General features: G+C 33.7%; 1 protein-coding gene across 2 annotated transcripts in view; it reads right to left on the reverse strand.

Moving 5' to 3' along the window:
* Positions 1-24081, reverse strand: part of LOC138693277 (zwei Ig domain protein zig-8-like) — a 977813-nt gene that overhangs the window by 35056 nt on the left and 918676 nt on the right. For both annotated transcript variants that reach the window (XM_069817133.1, XM_069817132.1), the window contains exon 5: positions 1269-1452. In XM_069817133.1, coding sequence (XP_069673234.1) covers positions 1269-1452 — 184 coding nt within the window. The remainder of the gene's footprint in view (positions 1-1268; positions 1453-24081) is intronic.

The following is a 24081-nucleotide window of genomic DNA, read 5'->3' on the forward strand; positions in this document are numbered from 1 at the left end:
AGCCATTCATATTATCGATATTTACGCCGATATATACTTAAACTGCACAATTTATAATAGAACAGAAGTCCATTTTAGTCTTATAAGTTGAGGCGTTTAGTTGCAAAATCAGATACATCACTAAAACATAATTTTTCAGTATGAAGGAAAAACGTTTGCAAGGAACCAAGGATTTGTAACCAATACTATTCTTTCATCATACAAATCCATCTCATGTATCTGGCTTTGGAGCATAACAGTGCTATAGCAGTTGTAGAATCATATGAAGATATGAAATATAACATTAACTCATTTTCGGGGGGGGGGGGAAGTGATGTATCTGATTTTGCAACTACACGGCTCAATTTATAAGACTAAAATGGACTTCTATTGTGTGCAATGAAAACGGAAGTATGATGTTTTTGAGTGCTCAATAAATATTTCATGTATGCATTTATGTATATAATTATTGATTTTTCAAGGAAATAAAATGCAAACGTTAATGTTATTAGTAAATCAGTATAGAACCGAATAATTATTATTGTTGCAAATAATAAAATCTGTGTCTATTGACACCGATTTTTGTTAATGTCGGAATTTCTGTACCATATGGTATAATTTCATTCCAGACGATATTTTTATGCAGAATAGATTTGAAGGGTTCTGTGTTTATAACATTATCGCGTAATTTTGTAACTTTTTTAAATATCCTTTAATTTGTATGGTATATAAGAAACTACATATTTATTGCTCTTACAGCCGAGTGAGATGGATCAGTACTAAAACACTAGACTATCATCCGGGATGTAACGGGTTTAAATGCCGGGGTTGACCAATCCAATCGATGTTTTTAGTAGTTTCCTAAACAATAAATACATATATATATATATATATATATATATATATATATATATATATATATATATATATATAATAGTCTAATTGCACAAAAAGACAAATACCGGATTCGTTCTCCCTTGCTCTACTGAGAAAGGAACTGATTCAGAAAACATAAATCCATAGTTTCTCACTGTGTACATGTCTGCAGACTAATCAGACATGGTCACTATATGGAAATAATTAAATAGGTGTTGATGAGCTGTACATGTCGTAGACAGCAACAGGTTGGAAGAACTCATATCTGAGGATTCGTCAATATGGAAAACAAAAATGCATGAACAAAGAACCACAAACAGTTAAAGCGATTATAAATATACCAAAATAATGTTGTAGTATACCAGACATAAATTAAAACACTGTTTTACATGGGATCTTGTAATTTAGCTCACCTGATAGGCGACATGGTGACCTTATCTGGAAGCTTAGCTCCATCCTTGCTCCAGGTCACTTGGGGTGAAGGTGCCTGTCCTGAAGACGTCATAACACGACACGTGAGTTCGATAGTGCTGCCAGTCTTGTAGTAACGGTCGTGCACTGAGTGACCATGTTCATCCACAACTTTTAGCTCTGGTGCTGAAATCAGATTTTAATACTGTCAAGCTAATGTCGTATGTGACGGTAAATTAAATTTTTTATAACTGCAAATAACGTTGTAGCTTGGAGAGCAGGAAAACTCTTATAAAAATGGAATTCTAGAGCGTCTCGGGACTAAAGAAATACCTGTTAGCCACATAATCTCACTTCCGGGTACTTCGTCCCGTTAGAGAAACTACTATCATTTTTAGGAGAAAAAAGTGTCATATACTGATTTATTATACCTACGTTTCACTTGAATCGCAAGAATTAAATTCCCTGTATGAAATGGACAGACAGAATAATAAATAAAGCTGTCTTGGAAATAGGGTGAAAGAGGAATAATGTTTAAACTCTTCAGAAAAGGAAAAGAAATTGGCCACTGGTTAAGAAAAAACTGTTTACTGAAAGATGCACTGGAAGGAAGAGTGAAAGAAAGAAAAGTAGGACAAAGGAAGGTATCAGATGTTCTAGAAGATTAAGATACATGGATCATATGCGGAGACTAAATAGAAGGTTGAAAATAGGAAATATTGCAGAATGCTGGTTTTCAGTGAAAGACTTGCTCTTGAGCAGACCACTATGAATGAATGAATGAATGAATTAATTAATTAATGATTCAAATAATTATCTTTTGTATTTTTATAGAAAAGCTATTGGAATAATAAATTCTTAAAATTGAAATAATTTAATCTACTTTATCATGTACTGAAATGCACATAAGTATTTCATAAACTCAAAACATTTATATATAAACCCATTTGTAATTTTACTGTTCAAATATATTTTACTAATATTATTGGGAATCTGTCACATCTAATGTAACAGGATTGATTCTCTTAAAATTTACACTGCACAAAAAACGTGGTTTATAACCACTTACCGTTAATCTTTTGAGAAAAACTACCTTGTATTTCTCTGTGCTCATGAAGTATACGCTTTTAATGCTGTACAATACTAAGCGCATTAATACTTCTGATATGGACGCTATGTGGTACTTAAATATTTAATTGGGCAAGAAAAATCCAGAAAAAGTTGCCTCCATTTCTTTGTAAACGATGACTAGCTTTCCTCTCTTTCGAAGGAAGTCATGCTAAAGATTGTAGTCGCCATTAAACTTTGCCGTCCTCATCCGGATTTCGAAAGTCATACTAACCACTGTACTACAGAGGAGTAGGGGTATGAACTCACACTAAAATTGCAACGTCAATTGGAGAACAGATGAGATTATATTTTAACTCTACATTGTGCATTATGCAACGATTAAATTACAGTAACTTGGTTACGGAGAGTAGAAAGTTAATTTTAATTTAACGTTACGACTTACGAAGTGATAATCAAGATACGTTATTTATTTATTTATTTATTTATTTATTTATTTATTTATTTATTTATTTATTTATTTATTTATTTATCTATCTATCTATTTATCTATTTATTTATTTATCTATTTATCCATTCATTCATTTACTTCTTTACTTATTTATTATTTGCTTATTTATTATTTACTTTTTACTTATTTATTTATTTATGTATTTATTTATTTATTTATTTATTTATTCATTTCTTTATTTATTCATTTATTCATTCATTTATCTATCCATTTATTCATTTATTTATTCGTTTATGTATTTATTCATTTGTTTATTTATTTATCCATTCATTCATTCATTCATCCATTCATTCATTGTGTTATGAGGTTATTGGTACTTAGATGTGAACATTCGTCACTTTTTTAATGGGCATTAAAAACACTACGAAATTATTTAATAGGCCCTACTTCAAAATTTTCTTGAACCTAAATTTTAAAATTCTTCTATCTTTTCGTCAGAAAGCTCTATAGTTATTTTCTTAGTTCTCCGTAATGTTTAAATATTTCCCAAGGTACAAAATGATACACAATAAATTTAACAAGATTCATAATTAATATAATCACTTTTAAAAAGATTCGATGTATCAGATATATTGACTTGGCATCTGTAAGTGTATGTTCCACGAAAATTCATTTTGTTACCTCATTGACAATGTTTTGACTCTCTTTGTTGAATATTTTCAGAAACTATTCCATCTAATCATATCTTACTTTAATTTATATTTCTTTTACTGCAAACCCAGCATTCTCTAATCATTCCTATTTTCCGCCTTCCTCTTAGTCTCCCTGTACTATCCATGCATTTTAGTGTTGTCTGCTAGCTCATTTTTTCTGCCGTTTACCGCTCCTTCCAGGGCATTTTTCATTATGCAGTGATCCAGCCGATTTCTTTTTCATTTCCTCTTCAGTTTGTGCATTATTCTTCCTTCACCCACTCTTTCTAGAATTGCTTCATCATTTCTTATCCTGTCTGTCCATTTCAGACGCTCCATTTTTCTCCATATCCACATTTAAAATGCTTCTAGTTGCTTCCTTTCACTTCGTCGAAAGGTTCATGTTTCTGCCCCTATACTGCCACACTCCACTGATAGCACTTCAATAATCTCTCAGTTCTTTTTCCAGAAGTCATCAGAAGATGCTAGTTTTTTTTATTAAAAGCTTCCTTTGCCATTGCTCTTCTCCTTTTGACTTCCTGGCACCAGGTCATGTTGCTATTTGAATACATCCCAAGTATTTGAAGCTGTCCACTTACTCTACTGCCTCATTTCGAATTCTCAGGTATACATGCTTTATTTTCCTTCCGATAACCATGGTCTTTGTGTGTTTGCATTTATTTTCATATTACACAAACCTGATAAATCTTCTTCTATGACGCCTAATAGTTTTAGTTCAAGCGTGGCCTTCGTAATGACAGCCCTCTATTCCAGGCGATTTTGAGCCTTATTTCTCCAAATAAGAAATAAATATGGGTTTATCATATTGATATGATATTGATAATTTTGTCAGCCAACTTTACAATTCACAGTTATAATGGACCATCACATTTCTGCTTTTCGATCCACCATCCCTTTAATACACACCACTCTTTTCTATTAATATATGCATTTGCCAAGCATTTCCTGATTACTTCCTATTCTTCTGTTTTTTTTATTGTTATCTATCCTTCCCTATCTATCCTCTTCTATTCTCTCCCATACCTAGACTGTCTTCCTTCAATTTTTCGCTTTCTTATTAAATATTGCATATTCCTTTCCTTAAAAATTCACATTCTTTTCATTCATTTTCTTCTCTACTCTCAAATCTACCTACTCTTAATTATTCTTTTCCAGCTATTTTCTCCTGAATTAATTGTTTACATTTCCCTGTCTCTACTTTTATTTACCTATTTATCTCTTTCTCTTCACTTCACTCCTAAATTTCTTATTTTTATTATCCCTTTCCATATATTTATTCCTATAATACTCCTACAGTTATAGTACAACTGGTATTACTCCCAATTCATAATACTGAAAAAGACTGAAATATTTAATTCACTTAATTACACTTCCAATTTCTCTCTATTTCACTTTACATTTGTTCAGATGTCTTTTCACTTTAATTGTTTTTCATATAATCAGTATAGAAACCATACCAAAGATTGTACTCGTATAAAAGTGTTCTATTTCCTTGCCATATTTTCTTAATGTGTCTTTGTATTGTGGAAGTAGACATACCTTACAGGAAATTTATTATTGCAAACTTATTTCTTTATGATAATCCTTTCTTATGATAACCACGAAGTGCAAAGTTTGCTTGAGAACGTGTGGTTTCCCATGATCTCAAGCTATTTTAACAATTCAGTAATTAATTTATTCTGATTGTCACACCTTGCTTGTTGATCGTGGACATGAATACAGCAGCTGTTTTAAGTATGCAAATCCTCTTGTAATTTTCGTTGCAGAAAACGTTCATCAATCTTTCTCACGCCAAGTTATACTTGAAGTATTTTAGACTGAACTTCTACTTTGCGATAATTGTAATTTCACTATCAGGTTTGAGCAACAGATTCCTAATTTTGGAAGTGTTAGATCATCAAAATCGACCATGATACATTTTACATTCATACCTCGATATTTTGGATAGGCTAAGTTATTAAAATTTCACAGGGGTAGAAGTGAAAACTTTACGCAGACTGTTTTATTTTGACTATCCTACCGTACCGTAATTTATATTCTTCCAGCAAGTTATTTTACACAAAGAATATTTTTAAGAAGATCGATAAGGATCTGAATACAGTTATGTAACTGGATCTAAAGTTTTATATCCATTATAGCATCACGGAATATAAATATTAATTCATTTAACACTAGCACCAAGCTTGCCTGGTGATCAGAAGTTGCGCTCGGGCGTGGTTTCGTTTCCTGCTTGGGCTGATTACCTGGTTGGGTTTCTCTGAGGTTTTTCACAACCATAAGGCGAATGTCAGGTAATCTGTGGTGAATCCTCGGCCTTATCTCTTCAAATACCATCTCGTTATCACAATTCCATTGACGCTAAAGAGCCCAATAGTCGATATAGCGTCGTTAAATAACCAATTAAAAACACTTGCCAATTATCATTGAATGTCTCAGATTTATCTGTTCTGAAATATATAATATTAATGCTTACATTATTCAGTGTAGTTAGAAATTCTCACAAAGGGCTTTTAAGGAATCGAAAGTTCATTTCCGCCTTCACATAAGCCCGCCATCGGTCCCTTTCTTGAGCGAGATTACTTCAGTCCATAACATCATATTCCACCTCCCTCAAATCCATTTTAATATTATTCTCCATTCTACGTCTTGGCCTCCCTGAAGGTCTTTTCCCCTCAGGTTTTCCAACTAACACACTATGTGCATTTCTGAATTCATCCGTATGTGCTACATGCCCTGTCCATCTCAATCGTCTGGATTTAATGTTCCTAATTATGTTAGGTGAAGAATAAAATGCGTGCATTCCGCGTTGTGTAACTTTCTCCATTCTCCTGTAACTTCATCCCTCTGAGCCCCAAATATTTTCCTAAGTACTGAGCCGTGTAGTCGGCTCAGTCAGCGAGGTCGTCCCATGTCCATCACGCCATCTTTTCCAACCGGCATTCCTGCCGTATCCTTACGCCATAGCAGCATAGATGTATGGGTACACGGGAAGAGGGGGAAATAGTCTTCATGGATAGCAAAATTGTCAGTCACACTCACTCGGAAGTTCGCTAGCAAGGAAGACAGATATTCGCAAGTTCGATGCCAAGTGAGACAGATATTCGGAAGCGAGTACTGAGTTGGTCATTCAGAATTTTCCATATGGGAAACAGAAATACTGGGTACCATACCTTGAGATTTGTCTAGTAGTAATAATATATACACATTTTGTATGAGAAATTGATAACAATACTCCTCCCCTCGATTACCTAATTCATAATAAAAGGATTGCAGTATTATACAGGCACATACAGGCTACTTTTTTTCTTTAATACGAGCTGATAGTTGGTATTGAATTTGTATATGGCACAGTTGAATACAGTTTTAGGAAAGTTCTGTACATATCGGCTGTTAAACTCTTATCATTCATACTTATTTTCTAACTATTGTCTCATTAATTATTACTATTATCTTATTGTATATATTAGACTTGTGCTTACTTGTATTTTTCATTTAATCATATAATATTCATATTAATTAATATTCAGCTTTCCTTTATTTCTGCTCGTTTTCACTGCGCCATGTTGGTCAAATCCATAATAACCGTTTACATCTGACTCAGTAGACGTACCTAATATGCTGTATGAGGCGTTCCACATATAATTTTTAGAGAGTGGTTTTATAGATGTATGTTGTGAATGTCTTAGCACCTTAATCTCGAACACCCTTAATCTCTCTTCTCTCAAAGTAAGAGTCCAAGTTTCACAACCATTCAGAAAACAGATAATGTAACGGTTTTATAAATTCTAACTTTAAGCCTTTTCGAAAGTAGACTGAATGATAAAAGCTTCTCAACCGAATAATAGCAAACATTTCCCATATTTATTCTGCGTTTAATTTCCTCTCGAGTATCATATAAGTCCACACCTGTGGAGTAACGGTTAGCGCGTCTGGTCGCGAAACCAGGTGGCCCGGGTTCGATTCCCAGTCGGGGCAAGTTATCTGATTGTGGTTTTTTCCGGGGTTTTCCTCAACCCAATATGAGCAAATGCTGGGTAACTTTCGGTGCTGGACTCATTTCACCGCCATTATCACCTTCATCTCATTCAGACGCTAAATAACCTAAGATGTTGATAAAGCGTCGTAAAATAACCTACTAAAAAGTATCATATATATTTGATACTGTTCTTCCAAAGTACTTCAATTCTTCCACCTTTTCCAGAGGATTAATTTCCAATGTTGTATTTCCATTTCGTACTATGTTCTGGTCATGAGACATAATCATATAGTTTGTATTTTGGAGGGGATTTACTTCCAAACCTATCTCCTTACTTGCTTCAAGTAAAATTTCCATTGCTTATGAAATATAATTAGGGAATACCTGGCATTTATACATATTACGTACCCTCTTCGTCCTTTAAAATAATGAAGATTTAGAAAGTTCACATGCGAATTTCTACTCAACTTGTATTGATATGAAAACAATGTTCGTTTTCTCGTGAAATGATGAGATGACGGGTTGTACATTAGTAGTTATTTTTATTTCCGTTAGAGGCTTCTATTGAATTTAATTTGAGGTGTTAATGAAATGTTGCATCTTTTCGCAGAAGTTATGAGAAGTTAAAGGTTGCACTTCTTTAGATGTAAACTGAAAATAGAGACGACAGAAAATCAAAATGAACCCTAAATAATAAATATAATAGGCTATAAATATTATGGTGAGAAGCCGTAAGTAATATAATTAAATATTGACATCAAAATACAAAAAATACGTGGGTTTCCTATTGGTACATACTTACTAAACTTTATTAATTACAACCTTAATAATAATAATAATAATAATAATAATAATAATAATAATAACAATAATAATAATAATAGTAATAGTAATAAAAATAAAAATAATTGTTTATTTTAACTGGCAGAGTTAAAGCCATTCGGCCTTCTCTTCCACTCAACCAGTATGATAGAAAATTACTACAATGCTATGAATATAACATAATTAATACAATACAATACAATACAATACAATTCAAAGCAATACAATACTACAATACAAGACAATATAATACATAATTAATATAATACAATGACAATTCTTTTCATCTTCACAACACCAATAAAATAATTATGTAATAATAATAATAATAATAATAATAGTAATGACAGTCATACCTAAATTAAATTAAATTAAATTATTAAACTCGATCACAATTATAACTTCAATTTGACTGCGCCCATAATAAATCGTTTAGCCTTTTCTTCAAAGTGGTTATTGTCTGGCAGCCCCTAATCTCCTGAGGTAGAGAATTCCATTCACGTGTCACTGAGACAGTAAAAGAGGATGAATAGTGGGATGTTCTATGGGCAGGAATTGCTAGGATTTGGCTCTCCTGTGACCATAGCCAAGATATGTACTAGTAGATTTTAATATATCCTTCAAAATAACACATTAAAATATACTTATTTAAGGATTGCGTGATATAGTTCAGTTGTATGAAGTACTATTTAAACGTAACAAAATAAATTGACTGTTAAAATTAGAACAATAAGAGTTGTAACGATAATAAAAATAACACACGGACATAGTAGCAAATACATTGATCTATATAGTTAGTTGATAATTACGTGTGTTCGAAAATAGTATGATACATCACAAACATGTAGAAATACACTAGATGTATTTTGTAATACAAATTGGATACTAGTAACGACTTTAATGATACCAGTAATTACAGCGTTGTAACCAAACGAATACGAAATACGATCTCAATGGCAGCGAATTTAGTTAAATATTGATGCAAGTGATCAATGTACTTTCTGTAATACAGATGAATAATGAAGCAAAACGATTGCACCCATCACTCACGGGGACTTCTGCACTAGAGTCGAACTGAAATTCGAGAAGCAAGAAAGTCTTTCCGCTAATATTTTTCAGTTTTACTAGTTAGGACAACACATTCATTATGGTAATGATCGCTGTGTCCGGATTTTTTACGATTTAAATATCATATGTAACATTACAGAATATAAATTTTTAAACTTCAGGTAACTGAAATTCCTATAAGGATCGACGTTATAACCATCAAAATAGTCTGTCATTCATTCAGAACAGTGAAGCTTTTAGATAGAAACTAGACTAGTCATTATTTATTAGCCTTTGACTAGCCTAGTTTTTGATCCCACTGTCAGTGCTTCAGTTATATTCCTTCTCATTAGTAAAGATAGGAATTTACCCACAGAGACTATAAGATTAAATATGCATGGAATGTTCTTGTTGAAAGAAAAAGAGAACTTAGCTAGCACTGCAAGTGCATGGGTACCTGTTAAGGAACTCTGCCGTAGTATAAGCAGGATGAGATTGTAGCTTTATGTGCTTAACCAATCAACGAATCGCGGTGCAAGGTAAACAAACCAATTGCCTGAGCACAACGCTGAAACCTACGCTCGAGAAACGTAACTCCTTTCAATTGCTGCGATGCACAACACATTTCAGTTGTAACTTGACCATACCTCAGGTATTAATGACGTAACGACAGTCTAAGCACAACTAATCTAATATCCTCATGTCGTATAAATGCCTATCTTTACTCATTAGATTTATTGGCATGTAAAAGAACTTCTGCGGGACAAAATTCCGGCACATCCGGCGACGCTGATATAACCTCTGCAGTTGCGAGCGTCGTTAAATAAAACATAATATTTAACATAACATTTACTCATTAGATTAGTTCCAGTATTCGTTATCAAAATAATTCTAATCAACAAATTAGTGATATTCGTTATTACAATAGTCGTAAACGTTGCAAGCAAAATAATCTTAAGTCAATCGAAGTCATCGAAATAGTAAGCCATCATCATAGTAATAATAGGCCTAATTTTAATCAAAGTGTTAAAAATAATAGTTATTCGAATTTTAAAAATCGTGAGCATAATAATAATAATAATAATAATAATAATAATAATAATAATAATAATAATAATCGTCAGTAGAATAGTAATAATCGTCAACAGAATAACAACAATCGAAAACAGAATAGTAATATTCGACAACAGACTTTTAATCGATAACAGTATTGTAATAATCTACATAATAGTAATAATCGACAACAGAATTGTAATAATCGTCAACAGAATAGCAATAATTGACAACAGCATAGTAATTTCGACAACAGACTTGTAATCATCAACAGTATTGTAATAATCGTCAACATAATAGTAATAATCGACAACATGAAAGTAATAATCGACAAAAGAATTGTAATAATCGACAACAGAATTGTAATAATCGACAATAGAATAATACTAATCGACAACAGAATTACATAAATATCAACATAATAGTAATATTCGACAATGTAATTGCAATAATCAACGGAATTGTAATAATCGTCAACGTAATAGTAATTGTCAATAAAACAGCAATAATCGACAAAAAATAATCGACAATAGAATAATAGTAATCGACAATAGAATTTTAATAATCGTCAACGGAATTGTAATAATCCACAGAATAGAAAAATATTTTGACAAGTGAATTGTAATAATCGTCAACAGAATAGTAATAATCGACAAGAAAATAGTAATCGACAACAGAAGAGTAATGTTCGATAACATAATTTTAATAATCGTCAACGGAATTGTATAATCAACAGGATAGAAATAATTGACAACAAAATAGTAATAATCGACAACAGAATTAAGACTGTCAGAAGCAAAGAGATGTAAGTGCACTTATATAATTTCCATAAAATGTGATTAAAAGTTACTAAGCAATCGTAAATTGCGTGAAGTTTCAATTTTAAACGTTAATGCACGATGTGGTTAAAAGATATATCCCTTTACTAATGAAATTTTAAATGCTTTAGTTTACCCTAAATGCATTTAAATAATTTTTTTTGGAAATATCGCTTTGCTTCTAATCGCCTCAATTGTAATAATCGTCAAGAGAATAGTAATAATCGACAACAGAATTTTAATAATCGTAAACGGAATTATAGTACTCGACAACGGAATAGTACTAATTGTTAATAGATTAATAATAACCGTCAACAGAGTAGTAATATTGGACAAAAGTATTGTAATAATCGTCAACAGAATAGTAATAATGATCAACAGAAGAGTAATAATCATTAGCAGAATAAACGTATTCGTTAACAGAATATAATATTTAAATAAACATTAAAATGGATAATATTCGTCAACAGAATGTTTATATTCGTCAACAGAACGGTGATAATCGTCAACAGAGTAGTGATAATCGTTAAGGGATTGTCAGTAGTCGTTAGGGGAGAAGTATTGTCAGCAGAATGGCAACGATCAACAGAATACTAATATTGTTTATAATCGGAATAGTAATAATCTTAATAGTCCTCAATAGGATAGTAGTAGACCCTGATGCCGTGTCCCAAAATAGTCGTTTGCTCTAATCGTCGTCATCTGAATAATTGCAAGTCGTAATTGTTGTCGTCGGAAAAGTTGTAGGTCCTAATTGTCATCCCCGAAATAGTCACAGCTCCTAATTGTCGTCACCAGAAAAATCTTAAGTTCTAATAGTCGTTCCGAAATAGTCGTAGCTCTTAATTTTTGTCACCGGAATAGTTGTAAGTACTGATCGTTGTCATCTGAATATTTGTAGGCATGTCGTCACCAAAATAATCTTAGACCCTAATTGTCATAGGTCCTAATCGTCATCACGTGAATAGTTTTAGGTCGTAATTGTTGTCGCCAGAATAGCTGTAGGTTCTAATTGCTGGTATCGGAATAGTTGCGGCCCTGATCGTCATGGGAATAATCCTTATTAGGTTTGCCGCAACACTTACCACTATTGTTCTGTGTCATACAAAAAGTGGCATCTTTCACCGTAATATTTACTGTTTTCACCACGTTAAGTAAATTCTTATTGTTTTAATCGTCTGAGCAATTATATCTTACACAGAATGGAACTATCAGTCGAGAAGAATATAAAACATAAAATCTATTTCGTATGTAAGGATATTTTTTTTTAATTGGTGATTATGGCCAAATTATAAAAAATAGTATGATGTTTTTAACGCATAATAAAAATAGAGAAAATGCGTATTATTATTCGGTTGATAAGCTTTTGTCATCTAGTCTGCTGTCAAAATTCTGAAAGTTAGAATTTATGAAACAGTTATATTTTACCGGTTGTTCTGTAGGGTTGTGAAACTTGGACTCTCACTTTGAGAGAGGAATAGAGATTAAGTGTGTTTGAAAATAAGGTTCTTAGGAAAATATTTGGGACTAAAAGTGATGAAGTTACAGGAGAATGGAGAAAGTTACACAACGCAGAACTACACGCATTGTATTCTTCACCTGACGTAATTAGGAACATTAAATCCAGATGTCTCAGATGGGCAGGGCATGTAGCACGTATAGCCGGGTTGAGGACAACTCGCCACAGAAAATGGCCACAGAGGCAACTCGCCACATAATTGAAATTCGTATCAAAGACAATTAGCCACACATTAAAAGTCAAGGCAATACTCAAATTCGCAACAATTTATAATATATTTCTATGGTAACACAAGGCAAATCCAGAAGCTGTACACTAATTCTGAACTATGGCGGAAGAAATTCGCTTCACAAAATCAGAAAGAGGCTCTGACAAATTAATATAGCTTGGCTACATGTACACGAGACTAAGAGAAAATAAGAATGGAGTTGTTTGGCGCTGTGACATGCGTGGCAGGTGTAATGCAACAGTCACGTTATCAAAAGGTGGAAGTAGTGTCGTCAAAGAACCGTCTGAACACAAGAATCATTGTGCAGACTGGGGAAAGAGTAAGGCAAAGGAATGTGTAGAGAACATGAAAGCAAGGGCGGGAACTTCCCGAGAACCAACGTCTGTCATTATTCAAAATGAGTTACAGAGTATTGCAAGGTGGTCATTCTCCTACCAAAAAGAAGCGGAAGTACATCGACATGGACAGACGAATATCACGTATAGTTGAAGAACACTCCCGGTACAAGGAGAAGGCACCGTCATCCGGTACTTGAGAGCTGTAGACCACAACCTAGAAGGACATTTTTGAAGCCAAATTTACATGTACATAGCAATTCACATACTTAGTGGAATTTGCAATTATTAATCTCTATATCCATTCACACAATATAGAGCTTCTGGAAGTCATAGATTTATCTTTATATCTCAGTGTGGCAAATTGTCTATCTGTGGCAAATTGTCTATTTGTGGCGAATTGTCTATTTGTGGCGAATTGTCCCTGTTACCAATTTTCTGTGGTCAATTGTCCCAGTTCCCAAATTTCTGTGGCCAATTGTCCGGAACCGCTTATAGCCGAATCCAGAAATGCATATAGAGTGTTAGTTGGGAGATCGGAGGGAAAAACATCTTTGGGGAGGCCGAGACGTAGATGGGAAGATAATATTAAAATGGATTTGAGGGAGGTGGGATATGATGATATAGACTGGATTCATTTTGCACAGGATAGGGACTGATGGCGGGCTTATGTGAACCTGCGGGTTTCTTAAAAGTCATTTGGAGAAAGTAAGTATGTCGTCTTACCTCTGGCGAAAATATGTTGATACTTCATTCTCATATTCCTTATTCGCTCTTTGGTATGAAATCTTACGCTTCCCCCAATTCCAGTTTGAATCAAATAAAAGAAGTATTTGCAAAGTTAGAAAAGAGAGACAGTGACAAATTTCAATTACGGCTAGTAATACGTGACTAAGTTCTCCTATTTGAAAAAGGAAAGACTATTGTGCACAAATCATTGTGTTCACTATAAAACTCTGCAACACAATGATGAGCACGCTTTCCTTAAAACTGCGTTGTTTGCTTACAATGACGCGTTGGAACCTCTAATCTGGAATTATGCAGCCCCTAGTACAATGAGAATTCTTTCAAGAATGCAGCCTTCATTAGACTAACGACCACGCAAGGGAAAATGCCACCACCTCAGACTTATTTCGTATTCCATGTCTGTTGAAGTGAAGAGAATGAGCTTAATCCATTAGTGAAAATTGACACTGGGTCGACGTAAATGGGAATTAAGTCTAGAAAAAAGTTGTTTGCGCTCACATTGGTTAGTACAGGAAGATTTAGATTGAATTAATGAGTGAAGAAGAGGGAGGAATTATCTTCTTTAACAATCATATCATATATGTCTGAATGCTCCTAGCCATCAGTCCCTATGTCTGAATGATCCTAGCGCGTTTCACTCCAAACTCGTATTTCTGACCTAATACTGAAAATCTTCATTTTTGTGGCATTTCTGTTTGCAAATAATTTACGTAGTCGCTGCATAGTCTGATTAGTCTCCTTGTACAACGTTTTCCATTTCATTTGTGTTTTGAATACTTGTATGGTAATATGGTATTCACCTTTAATGATGTAGATTATTTATTTGAATTTTACAGTTGTAGTAGTATTAGTAATATTTATTTATTTAACCTGGTAGAGATGACGCCGTCAGGCCTTCTCTACCCCTCTACTAGGGGATTACAACTATAATATGAAGAATAAAATTACAATTAATATTAAATTTACAATTACAATACAAATTAAATTACGACATGATTACCTTATTAATAAAGTTAAGAAGTTAAGAACAAAGAATATTTTTGTATTTATTGAATTACAAATTAAACCTAAAATAACACAATTCTGTAGTTATGAAATTACCATATATACAGTGGGAGCGGGATCAAAATACCACCACATTTGATTTTCAGCTCATTTTAAGGATAACTGCATTTGGCTCGCATATGATAAACCTATCTTTTAAAATTTATAATCGAGGTGTGAATAAAATGTAGCTGAGGAATCAATGTTTCCGTTACATATTGATGTAAGTACATTCTTGCTATTAAGTTAATTTAAATACCTAATTTATTATCAAAGAAAGCTATGATATTATGTCTTCATAGGATGATGCAACATCTATGCTATTATTATTAATACGCTGCAAGAGCCTAAGTTAGTTCGAAATTACAGGGATATAATTTTACAATTTGCCCAGCATAGAATCTAATTATCAGGACAAGGGATTTGGAGCACTGTAAGGTAATGGCGAAACGTAGTATGTATGAATATAGTTCAAGGTTTAGGGAATTGGAACCTAGCTACTGCATTGATAAAGCAGAAGTGCAGTTCAGTCATGGAAAATAACACGCAAATGTTTACAAAATTATTTGCGAACAAATTAAAGTATTGCATAGTTTAAATAAATATATTGGTCTACATGTATAATACACATTTCATTTCGAACTAAATAATTGAATCCAGTGTTTTTAAAGCATATGTTATTAATTTCCTGTGAAAATTAAGGAAATTCATAAAAAATAAATCATTAATATATTAAAACTCTTCCAAAAATATCACACACATCATTAAGAATTAGGAAAAAATTAAATTGTTTTTTTTTTTAATTCTTAATATTGTTTTTTGTTGGTTTCCCAAAATTTACGTCAATTGATTGATGTCCTTCAAAACAAAAAAGAGAGATAGAGAGAGTTATACATAGTCCTATTCTTTCTCAACGTCGTAAATGTTACAATATTACAAATTAGGTATTAACAATTGTAAACCTTATAATCCTTGTGTTACCTTTTATAGTACAGAGTGAATTTCATTTTCAAAATTTCCATTGAAAACGACACCTTGTTATATGGGAAAGAAAACTTAGGTCTTCACTTGGAAAAACTGCGTTCCACGTTGGCTGACACAGTTGAAGCATGCTTCAAACTTGGCATGTCACTTAAATGTACATCTCATTTCTCCCCCCCCCCTTTTTTTAGAAAGCAATTCCATGTAAATTTCTGAATTCTGTAGACTGAATTTCATGTAGGCTTATATGATTCCCGTATGAATAAATTTCTTCGAATATGCTGGATTCGAAATCCGTGGAATAATTTAGGATAAATCTCTACACACAGACAGGTATACTGCCAAAATGTATTATTTCGATTAAAAGGGTGTTAGAATTATTCTGTCAAACGCTCGGAATTTAAATCAAGGCAATACAAAACTTTCTCTTATACTTCATCTAACGCAAAAGGAAGAGAGATAAACGTTTCACAATTATTGTCATACTGTTTCTCTTATTGATGCACATATATCAGGGATACCAAAGCGCCTGAACTGCGGGCTCTCAAGAACATACACATTTCCTTCAAGTGAGAAGGCACTGCATATCTCGACAATTAATATCATGAAGTTTGGTTGCACGTTACTAAAAAACTGTTACAGATATGTGAACAAGATTTTCAGGGAATGTTTTACAATCTTTATTTTTAATAATAGCTACTATAAATTGAAGAGTGTTAACACGTATTGAGATAAATTTTTTAAATATAATAATCGTCAAACTGTGATAAAATGATTCTGGTGCATTTTTTTTTTCAAAAACTCTCCATCTAAAACAAATTAAAATGTTTGTGTGTATTAACCAGACTCAAAAGACTAAAAATAAGAATGGGTTTCGCTATGACATCCATATGCATATTGATATAACTTTTATGAAGTTTACTAGTTTGTTCCCATGGTCAAGAATATATACTAGTTCGGTCCGGGGCCAAGAAGTAAAAAATAGTACTCCGGTCTCGGGTCAAAAATAGAGCAGTACTGGTTGGAAATGAACAATTTCCTTCCAATTCTGTGCAGGCTTAAGACTGTCATAAGGCAGGGACGGGTAAATTAGTTACTCGAGACAGCAAACTACAAAATTACCTGCCCCTTCGTTAAGGCATTGGGTTTCCCTTCTCACTACACACAACACTTTCTTCTTGTTCGGCCATCGTTGTGAAGATTACTCAACGACAGTTAGGTACGACCGCGCCTAATTATGGAAAAAAGTTCCTATCGGTATCACTACCAACATCAAAACACGTTAGCACCGATATCATACCAACATGAAAACATGTTTAATTCGTTATGACAGCCAGCTATACAGTATACCAGGGATGCAGAACTGGCGAAAGAGGGGTGAAAAGCATGGGGAAAGCGTTAGTTCCCTGTCCACAGTCCAACGGCGTTGAATGGCGTCTCTGTGCCCCATACGCAATCACAAAACACAGACACTGAATACAAATCCCCTCCTCTACTAAGTCAATGACACGGGGATGGAAGGAAGAGATGAGTGACGTATTCCGTTGAGTGACGTACGCCACAATTGGCGCACATTACTGCAAGCCTGCACTATACTGTACCAACATCAAAACACGTCAGTATGGATATCATACCAACGGATTCGATACGACAGCTAGCTCATAATATACTGTAACAGTCTCTTTGTGTACACTTATATATAAAACTAGTTTCTTTGAAATATAACTTGTCTATACCTGCGTAGTTCAGACAGAATTAGTACTCTAGCTGTTTTGAACTCCGGACCGAATTAGTACTGTATATTCCAGGTGTGTATCTGATGGGATCGAACAAATATAACAAATATGCACCCAAATTTTAGTCCAAAAATTTGTGAAAAAAAAAATTTTAACACCTTTAACGTTTTTTTCAATATGTAGTAGATATTATTAGAGATTAAAAATGTAAAAACATTATCTGAAAATATTGTTTGAATATCTCTGTAATAGTTTTTGAGCAATGTGCACCAAAACTTCACGGAATTAACATTGTCGAGATAGGCAGTACCTTCTTACCTTAAGAGCGTCCACACCTGTGGAGTAACGGTCAGCGAGTCTGGCCGTGAAACCAGGTGGCCCGGGTTCGAATCCCGGTCGGGGCAAGTTACCTGGTTGAGGTTTTTTCCGGGGTTTTCCCTCAACCCAATATGAGCAAATGCTGGGTAACTTTCGGTGCTGGACCCCGGACTCATTTCACCGTCATTATCACCTTCATCTCATTCAGACGCTAAATAACCTTAGATGTTGATACAGCGTCGTAAAATAACCTAATAAAATAAAACCTTAAGAGCGATGAATGTAATTTATCTTGCTATAAAGTGAACCTTGTTGGATTTGTATCGCTTGTAGTATAAGTACGTAATACAAGCGCTTTGTTATGCATTATATGTGAGGTAAACACGCGTGGTAAAGCTCAATACTTAGAAATGTCACATGCCTAAATAAGTCCTTCTAATGTTCTATCGTACTTTAAAGAGAAATCAATGAGCGAGTGTGAGAAATGCGTTTGACGAGTGTCGCTTCTTGGGGGACTGCTACTGCTGCCTGGTTTAATTCATGTTGATTAATGGCAAAGATTTTGCAGTGGAATAGTGGATGTGTGTAAATATACCCTTCACTTCATTAATTTATTAGTAGTTTGAAGCTTTGAATTTACTTTGCGTTGGTTAATTCGTGTCTATAGCGAATTCTTTACTTCTTGAAGAGGATTTTGGGTTTGTCAGCCATGGGTTCAGATAAGACTGCTTCTAAGTCTTGGAATAATCTATATGTACTTGGTATTATCGTAAATATCTGCACTTAAGCAAAGAAAGATGGAGGGTATAAATAGAAGATAGGAGTATGATTATGGTAAATTTTACGTTTTCGTCAATGTATTATCTTACAAATTATCATCATAGAGAATGATTAAAATAAAAGTCATTATTTTCGTTTTCTACTGCTGCTATTTTATTTCTCTCTTGATGTATATTGAGATGAAGTAGACGGTAAAATATGAGGAATAAATATTGTAGAAGATTAGGTAGCCATATTAAGTGTACACACTGATTTAATAACAATCAGTTACACGATTTTTTATAGCATAAATATTTTCAATAGTATGTAAATAATACAACATAAGTAAAATTGTACAAACCGTGACAGTTCCTGTAAGTTGGCTGATATTTTTAAAAAGTTTATAACGCGCAGGGAAAGGAGTCAAAATTTGAAGACAAAAGCTTACTGGTAAATTAGTAGGGTAAATATAATATGGGATATGACATTAAACGTTCATAATTATAAGAACTGTACCTTTAATTGTGCGCAACAGTGTGAACTATCATAAAATATGTTCAAGAAGAGCCTCAAAGAAGGATGAGAGCGAAAAAAAAATCTTTATGATATAGGCCTACAGAATGTCTCAGGAGGAATGCAAAATATACTTCAGGATAATGTGATTTGGGTTAACCTACATCAATTTAACGTGGTATACTCTGTCCGGGCTCTAACGGTTGGGAAGAAATACTAGAACGTCTTGTAGTTGCATGAATTATACTTGACGTGTTACTGATCTATTTTTAGCTAGTAAGTAAAGTGAGTACAATTAAAAAGTATACAAGTATAAAACAAGTGTTACACCAGAGCTTTCGCGCACGGCAGAGTCTGAGGACCACAGCGCTTGCCCAACACATATATTTCGTTTATCCGCATAGTGTATTACTCGTTGCACGAATGATTGCCGGCGGCCTGTAGGCGAACTAAAGCATAAACACTGGATCGTATCGTATAACGCAGCGCCAATGCCTCTCTCGAAATCGGCAATCATTCGTGCAACGAGTTATTGGTATATGCAGACATGCATTTTGTTTATGAATGTTGTGATGGCAATGCACTGGTTGATTGTGAGGAATACAAACGTTTTCCCAATCGAAGGGTTCCAGCTAACTGTGTATTCTTCCTTGTGTTTCATTGAGGTCGGAAAGAGAGCCGGTACCGATACCTGATACTAATTTAGAATCCATGGAATCTATAAGAAGGTCAACCTTAGTAATTTGTCTAGTGTAGTTGTTTTATTTTCTTACTGAATTTGTATTTAATTATTATGAAATAAAGTTATTGGGACAACACAAGATGCATCATTTTCAATAATGTATCATCTCACACTGTTCTAAAATGTAGAAATACGTCTGTATGCCGCTCTGCATTTAAAAGTTAGCCCATTAATAACTTTCCGACAATTACATTTTGAACATAGGTACAGTGGAAGCTTACATAGGGGAATTAGACATGCCCCCTATACGGGCACTAAAAATGGGTTCGCCATTTGAATGGGAATTGATTCTGTGTCTTGTACTGATATTTTTGTTAAAGGAAAAGAGAATATTTTATTGATTAGGACATCGATATTGATCACTGATTTTAAAGTAATGAACTCTTATTCTTCTATTTGAGAATTGTGCCGTTTGTGAGACGTGACTGTCGAAACCCACTGTGGTACTAGAAGCGTATACACAAGTCTCGGGGCGGACAGAAAATGCAAGGACAGTACTGCATTCGTTGATGGATAACCAATAAGAATTTGTATTCATTTCACCTGCCACACCCACTACCTTATTGGACTGAACTTTCAATTCTGTTTTGTCGAACTTAGGAGAGTCCACTGTATATCAAGTTAAATCGATGTAGGTTAACCAAAGCAATATCCTGAAGTATTTTACATTTCTCTTGAGGCACTCCGTATAGTTAGTTATATGGATGAAGGAAATTAATTTCTGGAAAGAATTTTGACGCGGAACGTGACGCGGATACTTCATTTGGATCCAGAATCAAAGAGACAGATGGTAGAGTTCAGATATACATCCATACTAGGCAAAATAACAACTTGGTTTTGAATATTAAGAAGATAGGCCTAATTTATTGTGAATATTACGTGAGATGACCTCAAAGTGAATAGCGAATAAATTATACTAATTTGTTGAGAAAATGATTTCAGTGTTACTGAAAACACATCGTGCAATGAAAAGAGAGAGGATGTTCTTCGGCATAACGACGGTCATCATTACTTAAAACTTGCTAGCGACCACGTGCCTAGAGCTCACATAATGGTTACCCAGAACATCTTATAAAGCAGGGTTTCCAAGTTGTCTTGTAGAACATGTTATGTATTTCTTATGCATTATCCAGATTTGTCCCTGTGTTGTTGAATTGCCTATAATATCGTACCTCCAATAATCTAGGACTTAATATGACTTACGTACCAAGTTAGTTAAGCATTTGATTTTAAAGGTACGTTAAAATCTCTTAGCATAGCTTCATTCAAAAGAGAAGAAATGCCGGAGCCCCATGCCATAGAACTTCGAAGCATAGTAGAATTCTGAACCAGTAAAAGTATCAGATAGCTATTCCCATAAAATTATCTAAATCAAAAACGGATTTCTGTGTTGGCCAGTATCTAGAGTCAGACTACAGATATTTCCACAACACACAGTACACTATATACATTAATCTGGTGGGAAAAACCAGGTTATAAACTCTAAAATTTGGAATTAGTGGGCCATCAATAGCCTTTGTAGTAAGGAGTCTAGAAAACAAACAACTAAAATTAATTTTATCATAACCGTCACGAGTCTCGATGCTAGTACGCCGGCCATACGAAACAGGGGGCAGGGGTTCAAATCTCTACAGCCTGAATTTCTAACTTGTTCGGCATATTATGTAAAATAAGATCTGAAAAATACAATTAAATTGTGAAAAGGAGCTGATAAATAAGGTTTAAAGTCTTAATGGTTATTACGATTGGTTTAAACATGCACTAAAACCAGACGTAAGTGCAAGTTCGAACTAATAAATTATTGAGATTTGCAATAAATTAATTAGTTTAGGAAATTGTATATTTATTATGTATAACTACATTTGTATTTAGATATGTTTGTTAAATTATTAAGTTTTGTACTTTTGTGAACTAATATCTATCTATCTATCTATCTATCTATCTGTCTGTCTGTCTGTCTGTCTGTCTGTCTGTCTGTCTGTCTGTCTGTCTGCCTGCCTGCCTGCCTACCTACCTACATCTATCTATCTATCTATCTATCTATCTATCTATCTATCTATCTATCTATCTATCTATCTATCTATCTATCTATCTATCTATCTATCTATCTATCTATCTATCTATCTATCTATCTATCTATCTATCTATCTATCTATCTATCTATCTATCTATCTATCTATCTATCTATCTATCTATCTATCTATCTATCTATCTATCTATCTATCTATCTATCTATCTATCTATCTATCTATCTATCTATCTATCTATCTATCTATCTATCTATCTATCTATCTATCTATCTATCTATCTATCTATCTATCTATCTATCTATCTATCTATCTATCTATCTATCTATCTATCTATCTATCTATCTATCTATCTATCTATCTATCTATCTATCTATCTATCTATCTATCTATCTATCTATCTATCTATCTATCTATCTATCTATCTATCTATCTATCTATCTATCTATCTATCTATCTATCTATCTATCTATCTATCTATCTATCTATCTATCTATCTATCTATCTATCTATCTATCTATCTATCTATCTATCTATCTATCTATCTATCTATCTATCTATCTATCTATCTATCTATCTATCTATCTATCTATCTATCTATCTATCTACCTACCTACCTACCTACCTACCTACCTACCTACCTACCTATCTATCTATCTATCTATCTATAACTTGTTCGGCAACCCCACCATTCAGAGAATATAGGCATTTTCTCCGGGTACTCCTGTTTACTTGTGACATCCGGACAATTCTCCATCATCATAATCATTCGTTACGAGTGTAATGTAGATTCAGATCATTTGGTGCACTCTGGATAGTCTCTGACGAACTAAGTGATCTATATGTCTCAGAACTAGCGACATCTATGAGAATATTTTAAAATCAGGGCGAATAAGAGCTAGTTAGAGGACCTGCCTTTGAAGAAATAATAAAGTAAAAATAAAGTAAACATAAAATAACTATTTTGCAAGATCTTTTTTTTTTTTGTTTATTTATTTATTTATTCATTTTTTGCTATATGTACCGATATTATTGTTAGGCTTTGCAAGTTAGAATTCCCACACAGAAACTAGTTGCTAGGGAACCACAGTCTAGTATATACAGTCACGAAGCTCAATGCGTAGGGAATATGCATCCATAGATAGTTGCTAACCACTAGGATCGCTACTATCGCCTCATCACAGTCAATGCGAAATAGTACCGACACAGTCTATTGTTCCTAGTACTCTCATAACTCAAGCTTTGTGACTGTATACACTACTGTAGATTGTGGTAAAACTGTTTCAAATAGATCCATTACAGGACTTATTGTTACTTAGTTACCATATAGTGCAGTTTTGCGGAGGTTTTGGAATAATATTGCTCTAAATTTTCAATGCAAAATATACTCTATTGCCACAGCCTAGTATATACAATCACGAAACTTGAGTTTATGAGGGTACTAGGAACAATAGACTGTGCAGGTAGTAATTCGCATTGTCTGTGATGAGCGATATTAGCGATACTAGTGGTTAGCAACTATCTATGGATGTATATTTACTACGTACTGAGCTTCTTGACTCTATATACTAGACTTTGATATTGGTCTACTTTTCTTCGATTTTATAAAAAGTATTTCCAAATCTTGTATCGTAATATACTATATGATCTGCATTTTTTTAAAACGAGAATGTTTTCTTTTCTTTTTTGCAGTTATTTTATTGAAAGAATAATTCCTCAGCTAGGATTAGCGAGTTACTCGACTCAAATCCCGGACTTCAGCCAAACGTGTTGGCGTGACATTCAGCCCTGCAGTGTTGGGTGAGTAATTTGAAATTATTTTCTGCTCTATATCAAAATAAATATGACAATAATTCTAGAGGATGTCTCATTAAATGCTTGATTGTATAATGAACTTCTTTATTAGTTACGACGACA

Source organism: Periplaneta americana, chromosome 17 (genome assembly GCF_040183065.1).
Source record: "Periplaneta americana isolate PAMFEO1 chromosome 17, P.americana_PAMFEO1_priV1, whole genome shotgun sequence".
Classification (NCBI taxonomy): domain Eukaryota; kingdom Metazoa; phylum Arthropoda; class Insecta; order Blattodea; family Blattidae; genus Periplaneta; species Periplaneta americana.